Source organism: Schistocerca americana, chromosome 5 (genome assembly GCF_021461395.2).
Source record: "Schistocerca americana isolate TAMUIC-IGC-003095 chromosome 5, iqSchAmer2.1, whole genome shotgun sequence".
Lineage (NCBI taxonomy): Eukaryota > Metazoa > Arthropoda > Insecta > Orthoptera > Acrididae > Schistocerca > Schistocerca americana.
In genome coordinates this window covers 462,655,686-462,674,211 of record NC_060123.1, presented here as the reverse complement: position 1 = coordinate 462,674,211, position 18,526 = coordinate 462,655,686, and the positions used below count along the sequence as shown (strand labels likewise).

The 18,526-nt window shown below is 39.7% G+C and overlaps 1 protein-coding gene across 1 annotated transcript in view; it reads left to right on the top strand.

Annotated features, from left to right (window-relative positions):
- The window catches only part of LOC124616434 (probable cytochrome P450 304a1), a 101,146-nt gene extending 92,577 nt beyond the window's left edge, over window positions 1–8,569 (top strand). Inside the window, exon 9 of the mRNA XM_047144741.1 lies at window positions 7,532–8,569. Within this exon, the coding sequence (XP_047000697.1) occupies window positions 7,532–7,704 (173 nt within the window). The 3' untranslated portion in view covers window positions 7,705–8,569. The remainder of the gene's footprint in view (window positions 1–7,531) is intronic.
- The last annotated feature ends 9,957 nt before the right edge of the window (window positions 8,570–18,526 follow it).

The following is an 18,526-nucleotide window of genomic DNA, read 5'->3' as shown; positions in this document are numbered from 1 at the left end:
TTAAATTTTGCTCAAATGCGTGTACAACCTTCCTCTGTCTTGGTGCAAAGGCATGGATTCCTGTAACGTCACTCTCGGCCGCGAGCACGCTTCAGACAGCAAGGTGTCGACACATGCGAAAAAAGGCCAGCGCTCAGAAGTTTGTGTGATATGTAAGATGGGTTAATTGATATCACGTTGCCAAGAAATTTCTCTGCAGTTCTGGCGACCAGCAACGTGGAGATGTCACGCTGTGGATAGGTCGTCAGACTCCCTTTTACCCACATTTAGCCCCTCGTTTTGACTCCTCTGCCATGGAAGTCAGATCCGCGACCCGCGGCGTTGAAATCACGGGATTTTCTTATGGGTGGACGAGGAAAACATTTCAGACACACCGCTGATCAGTTTTGTTTTTGGTCATCAGTCTACTGACTGGTTTGATGCGGCCCGCCACAAATTCCTTTCCTGTGCTAACCTCTTCATCTCAGAGTAGCACTTGCAACCTACGTCCTCAATTATTTGCTTGACGTATTCCAATCTCTGTCTTCCTCTACAGTTTTTCCCTCTACAGCTCCCTCTAGTACCATGGAAGTCATTCCCTCATGTCTTAGCAGATGTCCTATCATCCTGTCCTTTCTCCTTATCAGTGTTTTCCACATATTCCTTTCCTCTCCGATTCTGCATAGAACCTCCTCATTCCTTACCTTATCAGTCCACCTAATTTTCAACATTCGTCTGTAGCACCACATCTCAAATGCTTCGATTCTCTTCTGTTCCGGTTTTCCCACAGTCCATGTTTCACTAACATACAATGCTGTACTCCAGATGTACATCCTCAGAAATTTCTTCCTCAAATTAAGGCCGGTATTTGATATTAGTAGACTTCTCTTGGCCAGAAATGCCTTTTTTGCCATAGCGAGTCTGCTTTTGATGTCCTCCTTGCTCCATCCGTCATTGGTTATTTTACTGCCTAGGTAGCAGAATTCCTTAACTTCATTGACTTCGTGACCATCAATCCAGATGTTAAGTTTCTCGCTGTTCTCATTTCTACTACTTCTCGTTACCTTCGTCTTTCTCCGATTTACTCTCAAACCATGCTGTGTACTCATTAGACTGTTCATTCCGTTCAGCAGATCATTTAATTCTTCTTCACTTTCACTCAGGATAGCAATGTCATCAGCGAATCGTATCATTGATATCCTTTCACCTTGTATTTTAATTCCACTCCTGAACCTTTCTTTTATTTCCATCATTGCTTCCTCGACGTACAGATTGAAGAGTAGAGGCGAAAGGCTACAGCCTTGTCTTACACCCTTCTTAATACGAGCACTTCGTTCTTGATCGTCCACCCTTATTATTCCCTCTTCGTTGTTGTACGTATTGTATATGACCCGTCTCTCCCTATAGCTTACCCCTACTTTTTTCAGAATCTCGAACAGCTTGCACCATTTTATATTGTCGAACGCTTTTTCCAGGTCGACAAATCCTATGAAAGTGTCTTGATTTTTCTTTAGCCTTGCTTCCATTATTAGCCGTTACGTCAGAATTGCCTCTCTCGTCCCTTTACTTTTCCTAAAGCCAAACTGATCGTCACCTAGCGCATTCCCAATTTTCTGTTCAATTCTTCTCTATATTATTCTTGTAAGCAGCTTCGATGCATGAGCTGTTAAGCTGATTGTGCGATAACTCTCGCACTTGTCAGCTCTTGCCGTCTTCGGAATTGTGTGGATGATGCTTTTCCGAAGGTCAGATGGTATGTTGCCAGACTCATATATTCTACACACCAAGATGAATAGTCGTTTTGTTGCCACTTCCCCCAATGATTTTAGAAATTCTGATGGAATGTTATCTATCCCTTCTGCCTTATTTGACCGTAAGTCCTCCAAAGTTCTTTTAAATTCCGATTCTAATCCTTGATCCCCTATCTCTTCTAAATCGACTCCTGTTTCTTCTTCTATCACATCAGACAAATCTTCACCCTCATAGAGGCTTTCAATGTATTCTTTCCACCTATCTGCTCTCTCCTCTGCATTTAACAGTGGAATTACCGTTGCAGTCTTAATGTTACCACCGTTGCTTTTAATGTCACCAAAGGTTGTTTTGACTTTCCTGTATGCTGAGTCTGTCCTTCCGACAATCATATCTTTTTCAATGTCTTCACATTTTTCCTGCAGCCATTTCGTCTTAGCTTCCCTGCACTTCCTATTTATTTCATTCCTCAGCGGCTTGTATTTCTGTATCCCTGGTTTTCCCGGAACATGTTTGTACTTCCTCCTTTCATCAATCAACTGAAGTATTTCTTCTGTTACCCTTGGTTTCTTCGCAGCTACCTTCTTTGTACCTATGTTTTCCTTCCCAACTTCTGTGATGACCCTATTTAGAGATGTCCATTCCTCTTCAACTATACTGCCTACTGCGCTATTCCTTATTGCTGTATATATAGCGTTAGAGAACTTCAAACGTATCTCGTCATTCCTTAGTACTTCCGTATCCCACTTCTTTGCATATTGATTCTTCCTGACTAATGTCTTGAACTTCAGCCTACTCTTCATCACTACTATATTGTGATCTGAGTTTATATCTGCTCCTGGGTACGCCTTACAATCCAGTATCTGATTTCGGAATCTCTGTCTGACCATGATGTAATCTAATTGAAATCCTTCCGTATCTCCCGGCCTTTTCCAAGTATACCTCCTTCTCTTGTGATTCTTGAACAGGGTATTCGCTATTACTAGCTGAAATTTGTTACAGAACTCAATTAGTCTTTCTCCTCTTTAATTCCTTGTCCCAAGCCCATATTCTCCTGTAACCTTTTCTTCTACTCCTTCCCCTACAACTGCATTCCAGTCGCCCATAACTATTAGATTTTCGTCCTCCTTGACATACTGCATTACCCTTTCAATATCCTCATACACTTTCTCCATCTGTTCATCTTCAGCTTGCGACGTCGGCATGTATACCTGAACTATCGTTGTCGGTGTTGGTCTGCTGTCGACTGATCAGAACAACCTTCTGCCCTACCTTCCTATTCATAACGAATCCTACACCTGTTATACCATTTTCTGCTGCTGTTGATATTACCCGATACTCATCTGACCAGAAATCCTTGTCTTCCTTCCATTTCACTTCACTGACCCCTACTATATCTAGATTGAGCCTTTGCATTTCCCATTTCAGATTTTCTAGTTTCCCTACCACGTTCAAGCTTCTGACATTCCACGCCCCGACTCGTAGAACGTTATCCTTTCGTTGATTATTCAATCTTTTTCTCATGGTAACCTCCCCCTTGGCAGTCCCCTCTCGGAGATCCGAATGGGGGACTATTCCGGAATCTTTTGCCAATGGAGAGATCATCATGACACTTCTTCAAATACAGGCCACATGTCCTGTGGATACACGTTACGTGTCTTTAATGCAGTGGTTTCCATTGCCTTCTGCAACCTCATGTCGTTGATCATTGCTGATTCTTCCGCCTTTAGGGGCAATTTCCCACCCCTAGGACAAGAGAGTGTCCTGAACCTCTATCCGCTCCTCCACCCTCTTTGACAAGGCCGTTGGCAGAATGAGGCTGACTTCTTATGCCGGACGTCTTCGGCCGCCAATGCTGATTATTTATCAAAATTTAGGCCGTGGCGGGGATCGAACCCGGGACCGAAGACGTTTTGATTATGAATCAAAGACGCTACCCCTAGACCACGTTCTGATCAGTATCGACGCGATAACACCCTGGGGTCGGCATAAAGGGCTTCAAGGACACACCCCTTTCTTTGGGGCGTTGATTCTCACACAATGCCTTGACACCCCTCCGATTCCAGATGTCTGCCTGCAGGTGTCTAGGACTTCTTCGAGCCTGTTTTTGTAAAGGTACAATTTTAAAATTGTCAGTAAATGTTGATGGGTGCTGAATTGGGGGTCTTGGAGGGGAACTCTTTGCTGCTTTACCAAGCGTTTGTCAGTCATCCCCTCCCCCTCCCCACCCTCCGTGATCAAGCCTCGATGAAAATCAAGCCACTGGAGGGCGACAAACAGGAAGGCTGAAAATTCGTAAGCACCCTTTGCTGCTACAGATCACGTTGAGAATTCGGCGATTGGTTTTGAACGGCCGTTAGTGGCTCTAGGATTTACGCGAGAGGAAAAATTGCGTTCATGTTGCGTTCATGTTGCACTCCAAACGGGTGCCATCACGTTCACTAGGGACGCAGGCCCACTGTGTCCTTAGAGGAGATGGAAACGTCTGGGCGTATCTGTAGTTTCAAAGGTTGTCAAGAACGTTGTCCTATCGCTCGTCGCATTGAGAACTGTCTTTTCCGATCGTGAAATGTTTGAGAATCAGGGGAAGGGGTGTTTTCATCGACGGCCCTTAGGCCATCCCCTGAGGCTTTTTAGTAAAGATTCTAAGCTGCGGTTTGACTGAGATTTTATCCTCGCCTACCCACAGGAAATCGCGTGATTTCAACGCTGGGCGTCGCGGATGACGTCCATCGAACAGGAGATAAGTTTGTGGCGGGCAACATCAAACCAGTCAGAATAGTAACAACTCCCACTGTGTCACTCAAGCTAAGTGCATCTCAGGACCCAGCCGGATTAGCGCCAGTTTATTACTAGAGGCGGCAATTCGTACAGTTTATACTCCTTTCCCCTACCCCCCAAAACATCACCTGAACACAAAATCATGTATTCTTCATACTACACTGTACTAACAAAATAAGTAAAACTTCCTTATTTTCGATATTTTTGTTTTGTTTTGTAGTCTTAAATGTCCAGTCGTGTAGATGAAGGTGAACAAGTATAGCCCACCTTCCTATATTTTAGAAAGGCATTCAGTTCCGTACCATTTCATTGAGAAGGTCTGATTCTAGAGAATATTTATATAAGTATTTACCAAGCGAGAACAATTTTTAACTGATAGCACTTTGTGTACCATAAGGGAAGAGCAGTCATTGAACAGAAGAAAGACTAATATTCGATGTTCCCCATGAAAGTCTAATAGAGTAGCCAACGTTCTCCACATAGGTTAAATATCATTTAACAGCTCTCTCGGACAGTTTGCCGTCGATATTAATGTCTACAGGAATGAATCATCACTTGAATGTTGCCCGAAAATGCAGGATGACTTAGAGAGGATGTTCGTTTAGTGTTCTGGAAGGCAGCTCTAATTAAATGTGAATAAAAGCATCGTAATTCCTGTCACAATGAGAAAGAAGTCAATAGTAAGTGGTAGTTTTCTGGAGTCTCTTACAGAACTTGAATATCCCGGGGTAATATTACAAAGAAACATAAAATAAAAGAAAAATGTGAAATCAGTAGTAGAGAAGACAAAGTCAAGTCTTATGCGAGACGGAAAGATTCTAGGAGAGTATAGTGCCTGTATGTGAGGGCACATTTACCCTGCAGCCTCATTTCTGGCAGCTCTCTACTACTAGCTGCTGGCACGTCGCACAAAGCTGCTCGCAGTGGGCCTTATTACATTTACGCTGCAGCCCTTTTGTTCTCTCCTCACCGGGAGTCAATTACGCTACACTTGTTCACGTAGCTAGCCCAGCCAAGCACGGCACTTATCAGCGTGACCTTGAAGCAGCCAACTACGGTTGAAATTTGAGGACATGCAGCGATTGTCGCGCGAGCAAACCACAAAATTGTTTATCGTCGCGTGGCGAGAATCTTAGTGAGCAGAGTGGCGAGCGGTGATGGTGCAGGTTAAATGGACCAGTGGGCTTGATTCACTATCGCCGGGCCATGTCGGCGAACATCGAGGTGGCAGCGTAAACGCTCTCTGATAGAAGACGCCTACAGAATGCAAGCGTGACCTGTTCTTCAACGGCGCTCCGGATTATGGAATCATTATCAAGCACGTCTAACAACGGATATTGATGAGATTCAAAGATGTGTAGCTAAGATTATAATTGGTCAGCATTGCCCATGTGAAAGTCTAACAAAAGTGCTTAGGAAGTTTTGATGGAAGTCACTGGAAGAACAGTGACTTCCTTGTCAATATTCCCTTTTGGGTTATTTTAAACAAGTAGTCTTTGAAAACTGGTGTAGAACTGTTCTCCTGATACTGTTGTAAATTCTTATAGTAACCGTGAGAATACGATAAGAAGGACGAGGGCATGAAATGAGGTATATAGCCTCGCTCCTTTCACACATGAAACAGGGCGCGGAATGGTTAAACCTGGGAGGAAGCTACCTACCCCAGCCACTATACGATGGCTTGCATAGAACATGTATAAATATAGGTGGAAAAGACAAAAACTCTACAAAGTTAACTTCTCATGGTTGGGATTCACAGTCATATAATATTTCTTAAAAGACATCATAGTCGCCGTTGACTGTACAAAATTTTTATTGTTACTATTGCAATTTCGGCCTTATGGCCATTTTCAAGTAACACTGCAAAGTTACCTAAACACAAAAATACAAAAGTGAATCACGGGGTGTATATACATAATTAAGCAAACATTTCATTTAGAAAGTAGCTCAATTATAAAAATTGGAGATAAATGTACATTACTTACATTCTTACTATCTGACATGAGTACATGTCGTCGTCAAAATGCAGCCTTTTGACTGTGAGAGTCCCACAAGATCTGATGAGTACGACAGTTATTACATCGTAATATGTTGATAAATATTTACTGAACTGTCGATGTTACCATCGTTCTAATAATCTATCACACATACAAGTTCAGGTGCACTGACAACATGTGGAGTTAAGTCAGTTGGCGCGAAAATACAGTTACTAAAGATACTGCCTGTGCACTTTAGTACGTCTGAGAGTGCTCTCGCTTAATATCAGGCGTTTGTATTGAACTATTCAGTTATCTAAGAATTACACTGTCATTAAATTTTACTTGTAATGGTAAACTTAATTAAACTGATTGAGTGTTATCATAACGTTGATGAAGAATCAAACATTCATCTAAGGTAATAACTGCACCAGTTTATAGGTGATTTATAGAAACTCTTTCCCCTCTGATTTCAGATTGTCCCATTTAAAAAGTAACAATGACTGCAATAGCCCATTATTATGTGCAAATTGTTACGTATTAAATGAGTTTTATATAAAAGTTCAATTGGTCTCCATACAGACACGAAACGAGAAAAACACTATAGTAGCCTAAGCAAAAAACTTTGACTTAATTTGCATGTTCAAATGGCTCTGAGCACTATGCGACTTAACTTCTGAGGTCATCAGTCGCCTAGAACTTAGAACTAATTAAACCTAACTAACCTAAGGACATCACACACATCCATGCCCGAGGCAGGATTCGAACCTGCGACCGTAGCGGTCGCTCGCCTCCAGACTGTAGCGCCTAGAACCGCACGGCCACTCCGGCCGACAATTTTCATGTACTTGTCATTCTGCTCACATGGAAATTTACTTTTCTTTAGAACATTGCTACTACATTTGTAAGATCAAGTTCTCTGTATACTTACAGTATTCAGACATTGAAGTACAAACTCTAATTTAACTGTGTGCTATGACTAATGTCTGACATCTATTGAATGTAGTAAAGTGATAATCAAAATAAAAGGTCATTGTATATTACAGGCAAACGGCTGTGCCCTGGAGAGACATTTTCCCGCCAGAACTTCTACCTCTTGTGTGGCGCTCTTCTGCAGAACTTCACAATCGAGCCAGATGGCGTACCGCCATTAGATTCCAACATACCTGGCTTCGTTGAGACTCAGCCGTCCTTCTGGGCCAGGTTCACTCCTCGTTGATGAGGGCAGGATCTGAAATGGAGAAGAATGATTGCTGACAACCAAACTGTATTTGCTTACATTGAGGCACCTTCCAACAGTCTCATGGAAAGGTGGTTATTAAATACCATCAATCACTTTACTATTTCCTTAAACTTATCACAAATGTAGAGGTATTTAATTACACACATGATTTCAGAAATTGCTGTAGACTCTTGTGGCACTGGCTAAAACAATGAATGGACTGGAGAATTTTATCAAGTGACACTTGATTTCAATACATTTCCTTTGTCACCGTTCTTTAAAAGGATTTACGAAGAGTGGAGACAGAATCCTCCATCCACCACTGGTGGCCTTATGGGCACATATCATATATGAGACAGTAAGTTCTATCTTACTCATAATTGTCAGTCACGAAAGTGAGAATGTTATTCTTCGCTTCACGCTTATCAGCTTCAAAAGTCGAGACTAGCGTGCAGATATATTCAATGTTATTGAATTTTAAGTTCTCTTATAAACTGACAGATACCAATAACAGCATGTATTACTAAAATACGGATATAAATTCTCCTAGAAGTAAGCAAATACAGACAGAGGTTTAATGTGGCACTGTGCCTACTAGTGGATTGAAGTATTTTCCTGAAGTCTTCTAACTTCTGCTGATTAACGACTAGTCAGTGACAAGAAAAGGAATCGTGTGTAGATGGCGTATAAAGGAATGGAAGAAGAAGTCAAGATTCTTGTCATACTCAAAATGATGAAACACAGCACATTCATTCTATTCAATAAATTTGCCATTTGATTTTATCATAAATTATTTTTACGAAATTTATATTTACATTATAGTAATATATGCCATAGTTAATGTCTGCCTGTTTATAAGACAATTTCAAATTCTTTAACATAAAATATATCTGGACGCCGTTCTTAACTTTTGAAACCAGTAAGCATGAAGAGCAGTAGTACTGTTTTTATGCAATTTAAATTCCCAGATTGCGATAAAATTCAGAAGATTTCAACAAAATGTCGAGTGTCGTACACTCCTGATTCTACTCGATATTTTGTGTTATGTTCTCATATATTTGCATTCAAAATCAGTGATTAATCTCTTAACAGGGTCCTTTTCTTCTTTACATATCTTTGTGTAGCATTCATTGTTCTACAGGTTCTGTACCGTCTGTGGAGCACAGTGCACTGTATTGTTTATCTCTTACTGAAAGATTATCGCAGTCCTTCTTTGTATATGTAGACAATTGTTTGTATTATTGGGATTCTTGTCATATGATGAAATAAAACCAATCCATCCTAATCATAAAGTGTGCCATTTGATTGTATTACAAATTGCATTGTAAGGCGTAACTGAACTGAGTTGTGTGTGTTTAAAGTAATGCAATAAATGACTCTTTTGATAAACTCTGTCAGTTTTAGCTCAGGGTCTTTGCCTTTCGAAATCAGTTCTTTAAAAAACACATCAAATAACATCCCACAGTTAAACTCAGACCTCTAGCCTTCCACCACCTCTATCGAGTGTGTTATTTTCTATGTAAAAGGAGCTCTGTGTGTTTACATTTCACTTGAGTATGAGTTATATGAAATTCGCCTGAAGAATACCCACTGATGTCACATAAGTTACTCTCAGAGTAGTCAGTATTCTTTCAGGCTTAAGCATAACATCCACTACTATCACAGGTAGCACAGACCTGTACCTATCCTCACAGTCTATCACTTAAGGGAAAATCAGAGTCATTAGCTTGAATAAACCATAGCAACTTCGTGCCCTGTTCTTGTGCTATCCCAACTCATATTCCTGACCGCATGACCTCGTCACCAAAAAAATGTTAAACTCCTTCCTTATCTTTAGTTTAATGCAAACAACGTTGTCTTTGCAAATACAGGTGACGCAAATGTATGTAAAAATTGGAAAATTTAATAATTCACAGAATAATATACGTAGAGAACTTAAAATTGACACACTTGCTAGAAATGACATGAGGTTTTATTGAAACCAAAAAAGTGCATAAAATGACAAAAATGGTTCGCTACGTTTGATACAAAAGCAATAATTAGGATAACAATTGGGTTTTCGCAATGATAGTGTTCTTTATAATCAATGCTCAATGTATCGGCCGTCATTCATGAAGAATACATGTAGTCGAGGGACAATGTTGTGAACAGCACTGTACTGCATATCAGGACGTATGGTGAGAAATTGCTGTGAGATGATCGCGGTAGACTTGCGACTTCAGACAACCTCGCAACCAGTAATCATACGGATTGAGGTCTGGGAAGCTAGGAGGCCAAACATGACTCAGTACACGATCGCCACCAAACGATGTGTTCAAGAGGTCTTTCACACGCGTACCAATATGGGGTAAGGCGCCATCCTGCATAAAAGTCATAATTTCTAGCCAAGCTAGGGATGATGCGATCATGTAACATGTCGGCGTACCTCACGCCCGTCTCGCTGAAAGTTTGAAAAACAGCATCCAACATATCCTCGAAGAAAAAAAGAGTTCGATCGCAATTGATGTGATAAATCCACACCACGCCGTGATCTCATCATGCAATAGGGATTTCACGACAACTCTAGGATTTTTGGTAGCCCAGATTCTGCAGCTGTGTGTGTTCTCATTCGTCTTCACTGACGTGTATCTGTCCAGCGCAATCTGTTGGCCGTTTTTTGCACTCGTTTTCGGTTTCGAGAACACTTCATGTGATTTAAGGCATGTGTGTCAATTTTTACTCTCTACCTACATTATTCCGTGAAATTGTGCATTTTCAAATGTTAAGGACTTTTGGGTCATCCTGTACTTAGAATTTTGATGTAATATGATTTTCAAAATAAGTAACAACGAAAATGCAATCAACATATATTTGTGACTGACCTTCCAAAAAGACAAGTTTTAGGAAGCTCTACAGTAGAAAACGCTTTTCTTATTGCAAGGTAGGTCATGTTTCAAAGCATTGTAAAATTGGTTCGTTTTGAAATTGAAAAGGTCATCGGTCAAATGTATCTTCTAACATACACAAAAGAGAGGCATGTGCAATGTTGTCAAATTGTAAGAAATACATGGAACTTTCAATGATAAACAAATATGTATAAGTGGAACGAAAGTTGACAGAGATCTGCAGACCACTCTCATATCTTCTTGCTTTTTCAAATTGTTCATTGCCTCTTGCCACTTGATAAATGTTCACAAAAATAACCAACCTTTTGAAAATAAGTGTGGCATTGTTTTCTTTTGGTTCGGAAGTTTGATAAATCACGATCCGGGTCCGAACTCCTGACTTCCTTCTTAATCCAGCTAATGTGAAAATCCAGTCTCACAGCAAATGACAAAGAGGAACATGGGATGATGCTGACGTCTCAATATTTGCATATTGACCGAGATATCTGTCTGCTGTGATTAGAAGTCTGTTAAAATTGATTTCCACCAGAAATTTCAGTGTGAACAGAGCAGAAACAATTGCAATGAATCTTATAATTAGTTCCTTTGATAGAATCTAGACAGACGAGTTGACACTCCTCTTAATAGGTCAAGTAATAAGCAAGTCAGATGTCGCTGAAATAACAGTTTTTCATTTGTATGAGATGATGATGGGATGGCCGAGCTTCACACTCCTTTGCGGCAAAACAGTCTTCCTTGTGTACTCAGACAATGCAGAACCTTCGCGTAACACATTTAGGTGAGGCGCTGCCCTAGGCGGTCGATTTAAATGCACGGTATGCGTTCTTCATGGTCCTTTCTCAGAGGTACCCACCGAGGTGGACATTTCACTTATTGACACGCCATTTGCAGACGTGGTGGCTTTAGCGCCGAAAAGACAACTCAGAAACTGATGACTATATACCTCAAGGCGACATAATGACGCCAGTAGAAAGTTGACAATCTGGAGATTAGCTAGGAAGTTACTCCCACAGCAGACGTGCCGATGCCAACAGTGTTCACCAAAACTGTGGGAAGAGTAAAGACGCTTTCGAAAAAATTCAGGATGGTAGGGGGAGAAACGAGGATTTGGTCATTTCTCGTAGGCTAATGCCAAGACTAGAGCTCTCATTGGCCTCTAATATGATGCATAGTTTTTTCTGGAGCTCATAAGATGAGAGGAGGGGTCTCGAGTGTAAACTTTTCTCTGTTTCGATAGGTCAAACAAATTGTCACGAGCCCTGGTTGGCCGAAGCGAGTTTTTGGCAGAATTATTTTGTTGAGGCACCAGAGTTAGAGGCACGAAAAGCACGAAGAACATTCTGTTTCAAAGAACTGTGGAAAGAAGATTCTGTTTCGGAGGGTTGTGGAGAACAGCGAATGTTGGTATCGGAGATTGGTGGAGAGCAGGTGGCTTAATTCGACATCCAAGGCGGCAGCCAGGATAGTGAGTATTATCGCTGCGAAGATTGGATTTAACTAAAGCTGGTGTGAAGTTTAGAAACCATGCGACCAATTTAGAGTCGGTTCACAGCCGTAGTCATGATTTTTAACTTTCCATGTCAGTTCTTTCGCGCTTTGGTACCAACATTTGTTATAGCGAATCTTGAGTTACCATTGTCTTGCACGTGAACTCGGATGTTGCACGTATTACTTTTGGTCCATGTCTTTCTTTTTCTTCCCTTCTACACCTCCCTCTAGTATCATGGAAGTCAGTCCCTGATGTCTTAACAGATGTCCTATTATCCTGCCTCTTTTTCTTGTTAGTGTTCTCCATACATTCCTTCCTCGTCGATTCTGCGGAGGATCTCCTAATTCCCTATCTTATCAGGGTACCTAATTTTCAATATTCTTTTGTCGCACTACGTCTCAAAAACTTAGTTTCTCTTCTGTTTCGATTTACCCACAGTCCACGTCTCACTGTCATACATACGATGCTGTGCTCAAAACGCACGTTCTCAGAAATTTCATCCTCCAATTAAGACCTTTGTTTGATACCAGCAGACTTCTCTTGGCCAGAAATGTCATTTTTGCCATTGCTAGTCTACTTTTTATGTCCTCCTTGCTCGGTCCGTCATGTATTATTTTACTACTTAGGTAGCAGAAATCCTCATCTTCATCGACTTCATGATCTTGCATGAATGAAAAATATAACACTTTTGCTAATAAAATGCTTACCTTATTCGAACACTGTTTTCCCCCAAAACTTACCAAGGTTAGAGCAAAGTCTACAAAAAAGCCATGGATTACTCGAGGAATAGGGGTATCTTGTAAAACAAAAAGAAAACTGTATCTGTCAATCCGAAACAGTTCCAATGTTGATGCAATAGCACATTACAAGAAATACTGCAAAATATTAAAGACTGTAATACAGATGTCAAAGCAAATATATTACAAGGAAAAGATATTCATATCAGATAACAAAATAAAGACAATAGGGGATATAGTTAAGGAGGAGACCGGTAGAACCAGACATGAAGAGGAACAAATAGCATTAAGAGTAAATGATACATTGGTGACAGATGTATACAGTGTTGCAGAACTGTTTAATCAACATTTTATAACTGTTACTGAAAAGATGGGGTTGTCAGGTTCGGTAGATGCTGCTATGGAATACCTCAGACCATAAATTTCAAGCATCTTCCATAATATGAATTTGACCCTCACTACCCCAACAGAAATAATGTCCATCATAAAATCTTTAAAATCAAAAACATCTAGTGGGTATGATGAAATATCAACAAAGTTAATTAAAGAATGTGATTCTGAGCTAAGTAACATATTAAGCTATCTGTGTAACCAGACATTTATCAGTGGAATATTTCCTGAATGGCTGAAATATGCTGAAGTTAAGCCACTGTTTAAGAAGGGAGATAAAGAAATAGCGTCCAATTTCCGTCCAATTTCACTCTTGCCAGCATTCTCAAAAATTTTCGAAAAAGTAATGTACCCAGAATGAGATTTTTCACTCTGCAGCGGAGTCTGCGCTGATATGAAACTTCCTGGCAGATTAAAACTGTGTGACCGACCGAGACTCGAACTCGGGACCTTTGCCTTTCGCGGGCAAGTGCTCTACCATCTGAGCCACCGAAGCACGACTCACGCCCGGTACTCACAGCTTTACTTCTGCCAGTATCTCGTCTCCTACCTTCCAAACTTTACAGAAGCTCTCCTGCGAACCTTGCAGAACTAGCACTCCTGAAAGAAAGGATATTGCGGAGACATGGCTTAGCCACAGCCTGGGGGATGTTTCCAGAATGAGATTTTCACTCTGCAGCGTAGCCTTAGAAAGATCAGCTAATAAAATGTATGTGGACGTTAATCACTGGTTCCTTACCAATTCTTTGTCACTAAACTTTGAAAAAAACACACTACATGCAGTTCAGAACTTGTAAGGGGTGTCCCATGAGTATATGTGTAACATACGATGACAAGTAGATAGAAGAAGTGGACAGTGTTAAATTCTTGGGATTACAGCTTGATAATAAATTCAACTGGGAAGAGCACACCACAGAATTGCTGAAGCGTCTTAACAAGTCTCTCTTTGCAATGCGAATTTTGTCATACATAGGGGATATAAAAATGAAAAAGCTGGCATACTATGCTTACTTCCATTCCATAATGTGATATGGGATTATTTTTTGGGGCAATTCATCAAGCCAAGCTAAAGTTTTCCGGGCACAAAAACGTGCAGTAAGAGTTATATGTGGTGTGAACACAAGAACATCCTGCAGTAGCCTGTTTAGGGAACTAGGGATACTAACTACTGCTTCCCAACATATTTATTCCTTAACGAAATTTGTCATTCAAAATATATCACTTTTTCAAACCAACAGCTCAATTCATGGAATCAATACTAGAAATAAGAATAATCTTCACAAGGATTTAAAGTCACTTAGTCTTGTACAAAAAGGTGTGCATTATTCAGGAACACACATTTTCAATAACTTGCCAGCAGCCATAAAAAGCTTAACAACCAATGAAATTCAGTTTAAGAGAAGCCTAAATGATTTATTGGTGGCCAACTCCTTCTACTCCATTGATGAATTTCTCAGTAAAATCAGCTGATTTGTATATATACATATATATATATTTCTGTGCATTTTCAGTGCAGTAATGTGTTCATTGTAAATGTGTGTGTGTGTGTCTGTAAGTACAATCTAACTTCTGCACCAGTTCAGTGCAGTAATGTGTTCGTTGTAAATAAGTATTATAGTAGTTGTATTACATGTTTAATACCTTATAAATAAATAAAAAACTTTTTTATTTTAAATTCAGTACATTAGTATTTGTAAAATGACTTTCATAGAGTGTTCATTAAAAAATGACTATCATTCCACTTGGGACCTGTGGAATGGTACATTAGCTTATTTGTTTTAATTGTAACTATTTGTCATGTATTGTTTTTCTGACATGTTCCACATCCTGGAGGGCCTCCTCACTACGGATCAATTGGAATGAAAGTAAATCTAATCTAATCTAATCACCAACTCTGATATTAAATTTCTCACTGATCTCATTTCTGCTACTTCCCATTACCTTCATCTTTCTTCGATTTACTGTTAATCTATATTCTACACTCATTAGACTGTTCATTCCATTCAAATGATCCTGTAACTCCTCTTCACATTCACTGAGGATAGAATCTTGTTACTGATATCCTTCACTCTGAATTTTAATCCCACTCTTGAACCTTTCCTTTATTTCCGTCACTGCTTCTTCTAAATATAGGTCAAATAGTAGCAGCGAAACACTGCATCCCTGCGTTACACCCTATTTAATCCGTGAACTTCGTTCTTGGTCTTCCAGTATTATTGTTCCCTCTTCGTTCTTGTACATATTGTGCATTACCAGTCTTTACCTCTGGCTTACCCCAAATTTTCTCAGGATTTCGGAAATATTGCACCGTTTGACACTGTTGAACACTTTTTCCAGGTGAAAAAACCTATGAAAGTGTTTTTATTTTTCTTCAGTCTTAATGCCATTATCAACTGCAAGGTCAGAACTACCTCTCTGGAGCACGTCTAACCTCTCTTCAATACCACTGGTAACGCAGCTATTTCTGCCCCATAATTTAAAGTCTATTCAATCGCGATTCTGGAAATAACGTCTCTTTTACATTGTGTTTCTCAACACCCTATGGTCCCACCAGACGTGCATTTCTTATGACTGAGACGGTTTCATACTTCATGTATTTCTGGTTCTTTTTAAGAAAGACGTCCGAAATGTTCAGCTTTTTCTATGTGTGTTGATCTTTGTTAAATAAGTATGTGGAAATTGAATTCTTCTTGAGATTATTTCGATAGTGAATGGATTCTATGTCATTTGGATATACATTTACCAAAGCCATACTTATATTTGAGGGATATTGTTTCCTATGATAATTCTGAGGTTCAAACCTTCTTTTAAATGACTGAAAGTTTACGATCAACCTACAGAAAATGTGATATATTCCTTCATTTCGAATTAATGATTGATGCACAGGCATTCGATGACCCTTGTATTAACTCGTTAGTAGAATGTAACAGCAACAGGATACTAAGTACCTCCCCACCTACCCGATAATAGTAGAACTCTTTCATGTAGTTCACACTGCCAGAATATCTACACATTCACTGACAATAGTCCGCGTCCGGTAGCTGAGTGGTCAGTGCGACATAATGTTAATCCTAAGCGTCCGGGTTCGATTCCCCGCTGGGTCGGAGATTTTATCATCATCATTTCATCCCCATCGACGCGCCAGTCGCCACTGTGGCGTCCAATCGAAAGACTTGCACCCGGCAAACGGTCTACCCAACGGAAGGCCCTAGTCACATGACATTGCTCGCACTGATAATAGAGATCTTTCAAGATGAGGGTCTATGACTACAATTATTTTATAAATGTAAATAAAATACAGAGTGGTACATTGCTAGTGGTACAACATATCACACTACAAATTGACGAAATTGGTACACTACTTACAACCGTTTGAAGCTCCAGTGAAATTGAAAAGTGCCAAACCTAGTATACAAATTGAAGCATTTGGAAGTTTGGGATGGATCTAGTCGATGTGCTGCTCTTTGACATATGCAACGATATTTCAAAGACATTAAGTTTTGTCTTGATGGGACATGTAACTTATTTCCCATGAAGAAAGCTGGACAACAGCGAGCAAATAACTGAAGATGATGGTAAATCATGGGTATTTTTGAAGAACAAAACCGTAATTGCTGTTGATGTCTTCAGTAGTGAAGGTGAGCTTCATCGTTTAAATGCGAAGGCGGCAGGCTATGAAGATGGCATAAAATATTTGGCCATCAGCATAAATTTTGTGTGCAACAGTTCTTAAAAGACTGTGGTATAGAAACAATGATTGATAGCAGCCTCTGTTAAGAGTGTTTCACTGGCAAACAAAGTAAGCCGCTGTTTGGTGAGGAAGTAGCCAAACCTGGGGAAGTGGTCTGTGCAGATATATGCAGACTGATGGAAAAAGTGATTTTCAAGGCAATCAGTAGTTTGCTGTAGGTAAAGTGATTTTCCCAGTTACATGGTCACTTATCTCTTGCAGTTCAACGATGAAAATAAATAAAAATTACCACTGTTTACTAAAATGATAAAGATACTAGCCGATATTACTGTGAAAGAAATATACACAGATGACTGCAATGAGTTTTTTTAATCAAACCTGCACATCCATCTGCTGACTCGACTGGACTAAAACATTCTGTCACAGCACCATATACTTCCCAGTATGATGCAGTAGCCAAGAATCCCCTTGTGGGATGGCATGTTCTTGCCACTGCTTTTCTGAACATCTACCATAAGCATTATAAGTTGAAGCAAATTTGCTCCAACCTGTATTCTGAATTAGTCTGGATCTATGAAAACAGAAGGTGAAAGTACAGTTGAAATATTCTTAAAGAAAGAAGGTTATTTCTATAATTTGGCAATATAGTTTAATGCTTGGGTTCCAACTCGAAAATGTAGTTGGTTATGACGATTGTGGATATAAAGTTTATTTTCCTGAAAAATGGTGTGTGTGTGAATGTAGAAATATAAAATTTAACTCCAAAACATTACAGTTCCCACCTAATATTCTTATTAAGAATGTTGTTGATACCTCAGATGCAGAAGGTGGGAAGTGAAATTGTCAATTTTGAAGAAGCCAGTCAACAGGATTGTATTATCCAAGATACTGTCAATGAAGTGTTAGCAACCACTTGCATGATACTGTGTTACACAATGAAAGGACTTAAGAAGCAAGAAATTAAAGAATGGAACCTATAATTTACATGACTGATGAAGTTAGAAGAAATCATTATGTTGTTGTTACAGTGCAGTGAAGATTCAGCTCATCAACAAAAGAATTATTTCCTCACATGAAGCAACAAGGAATTATCTAGCAGAAATACAGTCAACATAATAAAAATTGAGAAATGGGTGACAGTGAAAGAAATGAATTCTCCACAGTACAATAAACTATAAGAATTAGTTAATAACCTATAAGAATTGAGACAGTTGATAGGTGAGTTTTTGCTGTGATATTAAATATCGATAGTCAAGTGGTTTGACAGAAGTCTCAGTTGTTGGCAGAACAATATACACAATGATAAATTAAATCATGTACCTGTAGCAAGATGTAAGACAATGAGCACTGTTTTGACTGTTTCAGTTCCATGTAATAGGTGTGTTAAATAGTTTCATGTAAACACTGCACATCTCAGTGTTATTTTGAAGAAGAAAATTTACATCCACAATCAGAGAGCAATGAAGAAGCTACAGAACATGGCTTGAAGTAAGCATCATGATGATGGCATAAATGTCTTGTTACATTTTTCTGTGAATATAATTTATGGGATAGTTATGCTGATCCAAGAATGTTCTATAGTAAAAACATGCCACTGCTTTTTCATGTTGATGGTCAAAGGATGATG